At 39.5% G+C, this 13,468-nt stretch overlaps 1 protein-coding gene across 1 annotated transcript in view; it reads left to right on the top strand.

The window, feature by feature from the left end:
- The window catches only part of slc30a6 (solute carrier family 30 member 6), a 91,519-nt gene that overhangs the window by 37,934 nt on the left and 40,117 nt on the right, over positions 1-13,468 (top strand). Inside the window, exons 5-7 of the mRNA XM_061967895.1 lie at positions 3,063-3,105; positions 5,108-5,173; positions 10,903-10,983. Of these exons, the coding sequence (XP_061823879.1) occupies positions 3,063-3,105; positions 5,108-5,173; positions 10,903-10,983 (190 nt within the window). The remainder of the gene's footprint in view (positions 1-3,062; positions 3,106-5,107; positions 5,174-10,902; positions 10,984-13,468) is intronic.

The following is a 13,468-nucleotide window of genomic DNA, read 5'->3' as shown; positions in this document are numbered from 1 at the left end:
TCTACTGCGTGACTGATCGCCTTGAGTTTAAACTCTGCGTCGTAAGCGTGTCTCCTAATAGGAGCCATTTTGGGGTCTACATAAACACACAAATGGAAATGAAATGCACGCCTCGCGCAGTCACCCAGCATGCACCGTGCGCTTCTTCTTCTACGGGGGAAAATGAAGTCGGCGGCTGCTTACCGTAGTTGTGAGACCTGTTGTCGCTCAATATTGGTCCATATACAAGGCACACTGGATTATAAGGCACACTGTCAGCTTTTGAGAAAATTGGAGGTTTTTAGATGCGCCTTAAATTGCGGAAAATACGGTATATCAATTAAAGTTTACTTATATAGCCCTTAATCACAAGCTGAGATCCCACATCAGGGCAAGAAAAAAACTCAACCCATTGGGAACAATGAGAAACCTTGGAAGGGACCACAAATGTGGGGACTGGTGCAATGGATGCCGAGTGGATACAGTTAATAATGTGAGCGTTATATGTATATTTATATATGTGTATATAAATGTATATATGTATGTATGTATGTATGTGTATATATATATACATATATATATATATATATATATATACAGTATGTATGTATATGTGTGTGTATATATGTTTATGTATATATATGCGTATATATATATACACACATACATATATATATTCATATACATTTATACATACGTATATACATATATATACATACACATATACATTTATACATACATATATACATTAGGGATGTCCCGATCTGATATTTGGATCGGATCGGCTGCCGATATTTGCCAAAAATTGCGTATCGGCAAGGCATGGGAAAATGCCGATCCAGATCCAGTTTTAAAAAAAACTCCGGTCCGTGTTTTCCAACGCACCTATTTAAATAATACATTCCACTTTTCTGCTGCTCCGTAATTTCCGTTCCGCATTTTCCAGCACACCTTCAACACATCCACAATTCTCACGCAGTTGCTTTTAGCTGCTGGCATTACACGACAGGCTCTTCTCACTCTTTCCTGTGTCTCCCTCTCACAGACAGCGAGCGCACCTTCTTACACACGTCACATACTGTCACGTCATACGTCACATACTGTCACGTCATACGTCACATACGTATACGCCCTCTCCCAGCAGAGAGCGAGGTAGCGGCATGGCTAACGTTAGCTGTGATGCTAGCGCAGCCGCTAAGGTGCGCGCCTGCTCAAACGTCCTCTGCGCACGGCAAATCTATGCCACGCACAAAATCAAATAAAAAAATAAGCGCATAACAATTTTCGACACACGGACACGACAGAGACAACAGTTTTCGTCATCATTGTTCAAATATTGTAACGTCTGTCGAGACGCTTATCTCAAATGGGTGCATTTCTACCCTATATTTTAACTTTAGATTTATTCTCATATCAAACTCTTTTGGCTGTCTTTTTGACACTTACATCCGGCGCCCCCCTCCACACCCTGGATTATAAATAATGTAAATAATTCAATGTGATTATCTTGTGTGATGACTGTATTATGATGATAGTATATATCTGTATCATGAATCAATTTAAGTGGACCCCAACTTAAACAAGTTGAAAAACTTATTGGGGTGTTACCATTTAGTGGTCAATTGTACGGAATATGTACTTCACTGTGCAACCTACTAATAAAAGTCTCAATCAATCAATCAAAACACATAGAATCATCATACTGCTGTGATTATATGCATCAAGTGTTCATTCAAGGCTAAGGCAAAATATCGAGATATATATTGTGTATCGCAATATGGCCTTAAAATATCGTAATATTAAAAAAAGGCCATATCGCCCAGCCCTAGTTCAATGATGCCATTTCTGTTTGTCATGTATAATTTTGTCTATTTTGTGTTTATCCTTGAATAAACAGGTCAGTTTCTTGTTACCAACCATTGTGTATTATTCAAACTCCCCTAATTCAGCTGGCTAGTTGTTATCAAGAGTACTAAAACCCTTTTCAACATGATTCTGACAACTAAGTAGGCTAAATAACTTTAAACTTTAATACATGCTCAGATAGGCCAGTATCGGTCAGTATCGGTATCGGTCAGTATCGGTATCGGATCGGAAATGCAAAAACAATATCGGTATCGGATCGGAAGTGCAAAAACCTGGATCGGGACATCCCTAATATACATATATATGCATACACACACATATATATTTAATGTGTGTATATGTATATACGTATGTATATGTATGTATATATGTATGTATGTATATATATATATATATATATATATATATATATATATATATATATATATATATATATATATATATATATATATATATATATAAAAATATGTGTGTCCAAATATATATATGTATATATTATGTATATATTATATGTGTGTATATATATATAATGTGTGTATATATATATATTGTGTGTGTATATATATATATATATATATATATATATATATATATATATATATATATAGTGTATACAGTATATTTACTGTGTGTGTGTATATATATTGTACATATATACTGTATACACATACTAATTTACAATTACAATTTTTTTTAACCCAACTTGGCCTCCGAGTCAAAAAGTTTGTGAAAAAAAAAGCAGTCCACAAACGGTGAAGACTGGAGGATTCTAGCAAAATCTACTTCTATCTGTCTATGTCTGTCTGCCTCCATCTGTCTTCCCGCTCTTAAGCTCGTCCCCGCCCCATCAACGCGTCGCTCCGTCTCAATCGTCCTGCCTGTCTCTCTGACCGCCCCGCGCGCTCGTCTCGCCACGGCCCGCCCTGTCAGGATTACACGCCGTCAGGTTGGCCAACATGGACTACGGCGCTGGGGAAACAAAATGTTCCTCTCAGCACAAAGCCGCTCTAATCTGCTGTCCTCATCCCCCCAACCCACCGCCCGATTACTGCAAGCTGCCGCCAGGACGGACAGACGGGCAGGAAGCTCCGTCGCCTGACAGACAGACAGGTGCTGGGTTCTTTGGAACAAGCTCACTGATTGGCTGCCTGCTCAGGTGATGACGTCCTGAGTGGCGGACACGTGACGTTGACACATATTCTGTTTTCTGCTTGCAGCTCTGACGGCCTACACCTACCTGACCATCTTTGACCTCTTCAGGTGAGTGACCTCATCCTTGTCGCTTCCCAGTGGCTTTAGTGGCCTCAGCGCTCCTTGGTCTCATGAAAAATGAAGTTGGAGATGATGATGATGATGAATTAAAGATCGCTGAAAGGAGACGTAAACTCCGTATGAACTCTGTCTCTTAAAGCCTGATTTATGCGCCTGCGTACGCTACGCCGGTTCACTCCTTCCCTCCAAATGAACCTTGTACTTTTTTTTTGGCACCGACGGGTCATCCTGTCTTCAAGATCTACCGTGTTTTACCTGCAAAGCAAAACGGCTTCCGGGTAAACTTGTTGTAAGCCCCGCCCACAGGCAACTGACGCCCAAAATCGCTGCTGTTCATTTGAAACCGTTACAAAAAAAGAAGCGGAACCGAAAAAACCCCCTGAAACAAAACCGTAAAAAAGAGAAGTGAATGTGAAATTAAAAAAAAAAAAGAAACCTGTGAAACACACAAAAACATTAAAAGTGTACAAAGATATGAGTATGTCATGGTACAAAAAATATCCACCAAAAATATATATATATATTTTTTTATAATTTGTATTTATTCATTTGATAGGGAAATCATAATACAGGTACTGAGAAAACAAAATAAAGTAACAAAAAATGAAAATAAAAACAAAAAGGGACAATCGGTAGAAAAATGGATGGAAAAAATAAAATAAAATAAGAATACCGTATTTTTCGGAGTATAAGTCGCTCCGGAGTATAAGTCGCACCGGCCGAAAATGCATAATAAAGAAGGAAAAAAACATATGTAAGTCGCACTGGAGTATAATTCGCATTTTTTGGGGAAATTTATTTGATAAAAGCCAACACCAAGAATAGACACTTGAAAGGCAATTTAAAATAAATAAAGAATAGTGAACAACAGGCTGAATAAGTGTACGTTATATGAGGCATAAATAACCAACTGGTATGTTAACGTAACATATTATGGTAAGAGTCATTCAAATAACTATAACATATAGAACATGCTATACGTTTACCAAACAATCTGTCACTCCTAATCGCTAAATCCCATGAAATCTTATACGTCTAGTCTCTTACGTGAATGAGATAAATAATATTATTTGATATTTTACGGTAAAATGTTAATAATTTCACACATAAGTCGCTCCTGAGTGTAAGTCGCACCCCCGGCCAAACTATGAAAAAAACTGCGACTTATAGTCCGAAAAATACAGTAGTTATACAGACACCGTTATACAGACATCATTTATACAGACCTAGTTATACAGACCTAGTTATACAGACACAGTTATACAGACACAGTTATACAGACCTAGTTATACAGACACAGTTATACAGACCTAGTTATACAGACCTAGTTATACAGACACAGTTATACAGACCTAGTTATACAGACACAGTTATACAGACTTAGTTATACAGACATAATTTATACAGACACAGTTATACAGACCTAGTTATACAGACCTAGTTATACAGACCTAGTTATACAGACCTAGTTATACAGACACAGTTATACAGACACAGTTATACAGACACAGTTATACAGACACAGTTATACAGACCTAGTTATACAGACACAGTTATACAGACCTAGTTATACAGACACAGTTATACAGACCTAGTTATACAGACACAGTTATACAGACTTAGTTATACAGACATAATTTATACAGACACAGTTATACAGACCTAGTTATACAGACCTAGTTATACAGACCTAGTTATACAGACCTAGTTATACAGACACAGTTATACAGACCTAGTTATACAGACAGTTACACAGACACAGTTATACAGACCTAGTTATACAGACCTAGTTATACAGACACAGTTATACAGACCTAGTTATACAGACCTAGTTATACAGACACAGTTATACAGACCTAGTTATACAGACACAGTTATACAGACTTAGTTTTACAGACATAGTTACTATGCTGAAGCACAAAGAAATCTTCAGCCTTTCTCAAATGTTGTGCATTATCATCCTTTGTGTTCTCTTCTCTCCTTCTGCTAGTTTGATCACATGTCTGATCAGTTCCTGGGTGAGCATGAAGAAGCCCAGCCAGGTCTTCTCCTTTGGGTGAGTCCACCAACAACTTGTTGTTGTTTTGACACACAATCAACAACACAAACTGAGTCCACCAACAACACATCATCTTGTTGTTGTTTTGACACACAATCAACAACACAAACTAACTGAGTCCACCAACAACACATCATATTGTTGTTGTTTTTACACATAATGAACAACACAAACGGAGTCCACCAACTCATCATCTTGTTGTTGTTTTGACACACAAACTAACTGAGTAAGCCAACAACACATCAACTTGTTGTTGTTTTTACACACAATCAACAACACAAACTAATAAGTGAGCCCACCAACAACACATCAACTTGTTGTTGTTTTTACACATAACCAACAACACAAACTAACTGAGTCCACCAACATCTTGTTGTTGTTTTGTTGGCCCTCCACAGACAAAATGGAATGAATGGATGATTTCACCTTTGTGTTAGTGTAATGTGTGTCTATAATGGTGTAATGTGTGTTAGTGTAGTGTATGTTTGTTAGTGTAATTTGTGTGTGTTAAGTGTAATGTGTGTGTCTGTGTTAGTGTAATATGTGTGTATTTTGTTTAATGTGTGTGAGTTGTGTCATGTGTGTGTGTTAGTGTAAAATGTGTCTGTGTTAGTGTAGTGTGCGTGTGTTAGAGTAAAGTGTGTGCGTGTGTTGTGTAATGTGTGCATGTTAGTGTAATGTGTGTTTGTGTTGGTTTAATGTATGTGTGTTGTGTAATGTGTGTGTGTTGGTGTAATATGTGTGTGTTGTTTAATGGGTGTGTGTTAGTGTAAGGTGTGTCTGTATTGGTGTAAAGTGTGTGTGTGTGTTGTGTAAAGTGTGTCTGTGTTGGTTTAATTTGTGTAATGAATGTGCGTGTTAGTGTAAAATGTGTGTCTGTGTTGGTGTAATGCGTGTGTGTTAGTGTAAGGTTTGTTGGTGTAAAGTGTGTGTGTTGTGTAACGTGTGTGTGTTAGTGTAACGATGTCTATGTTGGTGTAATGTGTGTGTGTTAGTGTAAGATGTGTTTGTGTTGGTGTAATGTTGTGTAATATGTGTGTGTGTGTTAGTGTAATATGTGCCTGTGTTGGTATAATGTGTGTGTGTTAGTGTAATGTGTGTCTGTGTTGGTATGTTTGTGTAATGTGTGTGTGTTAGTGTAGCATGTGTCTGTGTTGGTGCAATGTGTGTGTGTTAGTGTAAGGTGTGTCTGTGTTAGTGTAATGTTGTGTAATGTGTGTGTTAGTGTAACATGTGTCTGTGTTGGTGTAATGTGTGTGTGTCAGTGTAAGGTGTGTCTGTGTTAGTGTAATGTTGTGTAATGTGTGTGTTAGTGTAATGTGTGTCTGTGTTGGTATAATGTGTGTGTGTGTTAGTGTAATTTAAGTCTGTGTTGGTATAATGTGTGTATGTTTGTGTAATGTGTGTCTGTGTTGATATAATGTGTGTGTGTTAGTGTAAGGTGTGTCTGTGTTGGTGTAAAGTGTGTGTTGTGGAATGTGTGTCTTAGTGTAATGTGTGTGTGTGCGTGTGTTGTTTAATGGGTGTGTGTTAGTGTAACGCGTGTCTCTGTTAGTGTAATATGTGTGTGTTGTTTAATTGGTGCGTGTTAGTGTAATGTGAATGTGTGTTTCCGTGTACGTGTGTATGTGATGGTTTAATGTGTCTGTGTTGGTTTGATATGTGTTAGTGTAATGTTTGCAAGTGCGTGTGCGTGTGTTGGTGTAAATATACGTGTGTTAGTGTAATGTGTGTATGTGATGGTGTAATGTGTTTGTGTTACTAGAGTGTGTGTTTGCAGCTTACAGCTGAACTCTGACTTGGAGGTGAGGGAGAATGCTGATCAAATAGAAATCTGCTTTTCATCTTCAGTCGTTCCTGTGTGTGTGTGTGTGTGTGTGTGTGTGTGTGTGTGTGTGTGTGTGTGTGTGTGTGTGTGTGTGTGTGTGTGTGTGTGTGTGTGTGTGTGTGTGTGTGTGTGTGTGTGTGTGTGTGTGTGTGTGTGTGTGTGTGTGTGTGTGTGTGTGTGTGTGTGTGTGTGTGTGTGTGTACATTGATGTGTACACGTGTGTCCATAGGAGCATGTTATGATTGTGTTTTGCAATCAGAAGACTGTGAATGCCGTTAGAAAGCAGTTCACGTGTGAGGATGACCTACTGGTTTTGAAATAGTTTTAACACGATCGGCGTTTCTTCACGCCGCCACACGTCCAATGTCCGCCTCACTGCAACATGCTCGTGTTTAGCCAAGACAACCTCTTCTGTCCATGGACGACACAAGCTGTCATCAGTGGAGGGTCTGCCCTTGACCCAGCAACATGCTGCTGATCAGGCCAAACACGGGTCACTCTGTGTGTCTGTGCGTGCGTGCGTGTGTGTGTGTGTGTGTGTGTGTGGGTGGGTGTGTGTGTGTGTGTGTGTGCTCATGTGTGTGTACATGTGTTTAAGCGCGTGTGTGTGTGTGTGTGTGTGTGTGTGTGTGTAATCATGGACAACCTATTAACCGGGAAGTGTTGGTTAATCGGCTCTTTGTTTGGGTAAAAGCTTTGTATGATTATGTACACACACACACACACACACACACACACACACACACACACACGCACACACACACACACACACACACACACGTGGACATGTTGAAGGCAGCATACGAAGATGAATGTGCAACGATTAGTGTTATTATTATTATTAGCGATACTTCATAATCAGAGTTTAGTACACACATCAATTTTCAGGTCACAGTTGTGTTCAGTCTAGTCTAGTCTAAATGATTCCACCACAGGAAACTACAAACCCCGTTTCCATATGAGTTGGGAAATTGTGTTAGATGTAAATATAAACGGAATACAATGATTTGCAAATCATTTTCAACCCATATTCAGTTGAATATGCGACAGAGACAACATATTTGATGTTCAAACTGATAAACTTTTTTTTTTTGCAAATAATCATTAACTTTAGAATTTGATGCCAGCAACACGCGACAAAGAAGTTGGGAAAGGTGGCAATAAATACTGATAAAGTTGAGGAATGCTCATCAAACACTTATTTGGAACATCCCACAGGTGTGCAGGCTAATTGGGAACAGGTGGGTGCCATGATTGGGTATAAAAACAGCTTCCCAAAAAATGCTCAGGCTTTCACAAGAAAGGATGGGGCGAGGTACATCCCTTTGTCCACAACTGCGTGAGCAAATAGTCAAACAGTTTAAGAACAACGTTTCTCAAAGTGCAATTGCAAGGAATTTAGGGATTTCAACATCTACGGTCCATATCATCAAAAGGTTCAGAGAATCTGGAGAAATCACTCCACGTAAGCGGCATGACCGTGAATGACCGTGACCTTCAATCCCTCAGACGGCACTGTATCAAAAACCGACACCAATCTCTAAAGGATATCACCACATGGGCTCAGGAACAGTTCAAAAAACCACTGTCACTAAATACAGTTGGTCGCTACATCTGTAAGTGCAAGTTAAAGCTCTACTATGCAAAGCAAAAGCCATTTATCAACAACATCCAGAAACGCCGCCGGCTTCTCTGGGCCCGAGATCATCTAAGATGGACTCATGCAAAATGGAAAAGTGTTCTGTGGTCTGACGAGTCCACATTTCAAATTGTTTTTGGAAATATTCGACATCGTGTCATCCAGACCAAAGAGGAAAAGAACCATCCAGACTGTTATCGACGCAAAGTTCAAAAGCCAGCATCTGTGATGGTATGGGGGTGCATTAGTGCCCAAGGCATGGGTAACTTACACATCTGTGAAGGCACCATTAAAGCTGAAAGGTACATACAGGTTTTGGAACAACATATGCTGCCATCTAAGCGCCGTCTTTTTCATGGACGCCCCTGCTTATTTCAGCAAGACAATGCCAAGCCACATTCAGCACGTGTTACAACAGCGTGGCTTCGTAAAAAAAGAGTGCGGGTACTTTCCTGGCCCGCCTGCAGTCCAGACCTGTCTCCCATCGAAAATGTGTGGCGCATTATGAAGCGTAAAATACGACAGCGGAGACCCCGGATTGATGAACGTCTGAAGCTCTACATAAAACAAGAATGGGAAATAATTCCACTTTCAAAGCTTCAACAATTAGTTTCCTCAGTTCCCAATCGTTTACTGAGTGTTGTTAAAAGGAAAGGCCATGTAACACAGTGGTGAACATGCCCTTTCCCAACTACTTTGGCACGTGTTGCAGCCATGAAATTCTAAGTTAATTATTATTTGCAAAAAAAAAAAAAAAAGTTTATGAGTTTGAACATCAAATATATTGTCTTTGTAGTGCATTCAATTGAATATGGGTTGAAAAGGATTTGCAAATCATTGTATTCCGTTTATATTTACATCTAACACAATTTCCCAACTCATATGGAACCGGGGTTTGTACTTTTTAGCGGGAGTTTATTTGTTTGTTGTGTTCTTGTTGGCCTCGTAAAAACTTGTATTTCCTGCACTCGACTGGTTGCTTCGGTTTCACATGCTGGAAAAAGTTTGTTGTGCTGCTTCCTTTTTTAAAGAAACTTTGCAGCGTACAGTCACTTGTTCCACGCCCGTTGCCGCAAATCCAAACCACTGACAACACTTTTCTTTTCTTTGGAACAAACGCCTCGTTTGAGTTAGCATTACCCATGTTGTGCTAGGTGTGTAATAAGTAATTTTATAATAATTTATAAATTGTTTTAATTGTCTGCAACAAAAAAACTCGAATTTATCAAAACAATCGATTTATTGCCCAGGCCTCTTTGTTAGTTGGTTATTTGCACAGTTTAGAAAAAAATAAACAAAACAAAAACCTCTGCAAAAATAGCAATGTAATAAAAGGAGGCAAAAATATTAATAGTATTTAATGCATGATAACACTAAGGTTAGCCTCTTTTAAAATGAAGAAGATTATACACATCAAAGATGGCCCTGTGCAATGTTTCTTGTCAGTACTGTGCCAGGATGCAGACAAGTGGAACAGTAAGATAATAATAATTGATTTTATTTGTAAAAAGCACTTTACATTGAGTAAACAACCTCAAAGTGCTGCAGTGTATTAAAAACAATAAAATAAAAAAAATAGAAAAATAAAAACTAGAACAGCCAAATAGTGAGAACTAGTATGCATATATCTAAAAAAAAAGGCTGTTTTAAAAAGAAGGGTTTTTAAGCCTTTTTTAAAAGCATCCACAGTCTGTGGTGCCCTCAGGTGGTCAGGGAGAGCGTTCCACAGACTGGGAGCGGCGGAGCAGAAAAGTAAGAGTTACCAGATGGATTTTATCCGTAGTAAAACATCTCGTAGCTCTTGTCAATCTTCACTGAACATTAGCGACACGCTGCTTTCGCCTCACGTGTCTTTGTTTACATAATCACAAGCAGGACACTTGAACCGCGGGACGAGGTTTTCAAGCTCCGGCCTCTCCTTGGCTCTCTCGCTAGCTCGTCCGTATTTTGTTTGCCGAGCAGACGCGTGACCGCGTGCACACATCCTGTCCGTCACCTTTCAAGCGTCGAAGGCTCCGAAGATGTCCCGTTACCAACTAGTTCTGACTATGGCGGTGGTTGAGTTCCGTCACGAGCAGGTTGTCGGGTTCAGAGTTCGGCCAACTGAGACAACAGATGGACGCAGAGGTCACAGGGTCGCCAACAGTTACCAGCTGTGTGTGTGTGTGTGTGTGTGTGTGTTCGTTCATAGAACGCTAGCAGAAGTTCAGTGGGCGGAGTTTGGTCCCACGTTTGACCGCGTGTCCCACTTTTGTCCAGGTTTGACAGACTGGAGGTTCTGGCCGTTTTTGCCTCCACTGTTCTGATCCAGCTGGGAGCCTTGTTCATCCTGAAGGAGAGGTGTGTACAGTATGTCTACACACACACACACACACATGAAGAGATGGTTTGAAGTTGAAAAGCATCACATGTCACTCTGTCTTCCTTCATTAAAATTACAATTATTTCCTAGCGTGGCTGGCAGCAACAAAGACTATTTCCACAACAAAACAAAACATATCTCCAACTGTCTGCCTCCATTATTGCCCTCACACAGGGTGCACCAACACACACACACACACACACACACACACACACACACACACACACACACACACACACACACACACACACACACACGACAGAACAATTGGACCCCATCCTCACTCCCAACAAGCCGGTGTTTACTACAACTTAACCACAGCTTCCAGACAATACACCTCCAAACTTCCACCATTGCATGAGGCTTGTCCCCACACCTTTATTTTGGTACTTTTCAAAATAAAGTGCACCACGTCAAAATGTCATTATAGGTGGAATGCAATCATTTGACCTAGAGGCACTTACAGGTCTAAGCCCCATTAGACTGCTGTTTATTTACCTGAATCTGTGCAGGTTTAGGCTTATTTTGAAAGGTTTAGAGGCTAATATAAAAGCCATCATGAAAACATATTTTAAATGGGACGGAGTGGATTAATACACTCTTAAGAACAGTATTTAAAAAAAAGATTTAGGCCATCACCAAGAGGTTCCTGCAACGTCACTTCACTTGACACTTCACTTTATACTTATTACTTGTACAAACCCCGTTTCCATATGAGTTGGGAAATTGTGTTAGATGTAAATATAAACAGAATACAATGATTTGCAAATCCTTTTCACCCCATATTCAATTGACAAGATATTTGATGTTCAAACTCATAAACTTTTTTTTTTTTTTTGCAAATAATAATTAACTAAAGTAGTTGGGAAAGGGCATGTTCACCACTGTGTTACATCACCTTTTCTTTTAACAGCACTCAATAAACGATTGGGAACTGAGGAAACTAATTGTTGAAGCTTTGAAAGTGGAATTCTTTCCCATTCTTGTTTTATGTAGAGCTTCAGTCATTCAACAGTCCGGGGTCTCCGCTGTCGTATTTTACGCTTCATAATGCGCCACACATTTTCGATGGGAGACAGGTCTGGACTGCAGGCGGGCCAGGAAAGTACCCACACTCTTTTTTTACGAAGCCACGCTGTTGTAACACGTGCTGAATGTGGCTTGGCATTGTCTTGCTGAAATAAGCAGGGGCGTCCATGAAAATACGGCGCTTAGATGGCAGCATATGTTGTTCCAAAACCTGTTTGTACCTTTCAGCATTAATGATGCCTTCACAGATGTGTAAGTTACCCATGCCTTGGGTACTAATGAACCCCCATACCATCACAGATGCTGGCTTTTGAACTTTGCGTCGATAACAGTCTGGATAGTTCGCTTCCCCTTTGGTCCGGATGACACAATGTCGAATATTTACAAAAACAATTTGGAAATGTGGACTCGTCAGACCACAGAACACTTTTCCACTTTGCATGAGTCCATCTTAGATGATCTCGGGCCCAGAGAAGCCGGCGGCGTTTCTGGATGTTGTTGATAAATGGCTTTCGCTTTGCATAATAGAGCTTTAACTTGCACTTACAGATGTAGCGACCAACTGTATTTAGTGACAGTGGTTTTCTGAAGTGTTCCTGAGCCCATGTGGTGATATCCTTTAGAGATTGATGTCGGTTTTTGATACAGTGCCGTCTGAGGGATCGAAGGTCACGGTCATTCAATGTTGGTTTCCGGCCATGCCGCTTACGTGGAGTGATTTCTCCAGATTCTCTGAACCTTTTGATGATATTACGGACCGTAGATGTTGAAATCCCTAAATTCCTTACAATTGCACTTTGAGAAACGTTGTTCTTAAACTGTTTGACTATTTGCTCATGCAGTTGTGGACAAAGGGGTGTACCTCGCCCCATCCTTTCTTGTGAAAGACTGAGCATTTTTTGGGAAGCTGTTTTTATACCCAATCATGGCACCCACCTGTTCCCAAATAGCCTGCACACCTGTGGGATGTTCCAAATAAGTGTTTGATGAGCATTCCTCAACTTTATCAGTATTTCTTGCCACCTTTCCCAACTTCTTTGTCACGTGTTGCTGGCATCAAATTCTAAAGTTAATGATTATTTGCAAAAAAAAAAAAATGTTTATCAGTTTGAACATCAAATATGTTGTCTTTGTAGCATATTCAACTGAATATGGGTTGAAAAGGATTTGCAAATCATTGTATTCCGTTTATATTTACATCTAACACAATTTCCCAACTCATATGGAAACAGGGTTTGTACATACTATATATTACACTTATTACTTGTACATGCAGTATATTATACTTATTACTTGTACATACAGTATATTATACTTATTACTTGTACGTACAGTATATTACACTTACTACTTGTACATACAGTATATTACACTTATTACTTGTACAAATTCATTCAACATTTAAATAATTAAATATTGAAAACACAATTACAC

Source organism: Nerophis lumbriciformis, linkage group LG02 (genome assembly GCF_033978685.3).
Source record: "Nerophis lumbriciformis linkage group LG02, RoL_Nlum_v2.1, whole genome shotgun sequence".
Lineage (NCBI taxonomy): Eukaryota > Metazoa > Chordata > Actinopteri > Syngnathiformes > Syngnathidae > Nerophis > Nerophis lumbriciformis.
Note: the sequence above shows the minus strand (reverse complement) of the source record. Positions and strands in the feature narration are given on the sequence as shown.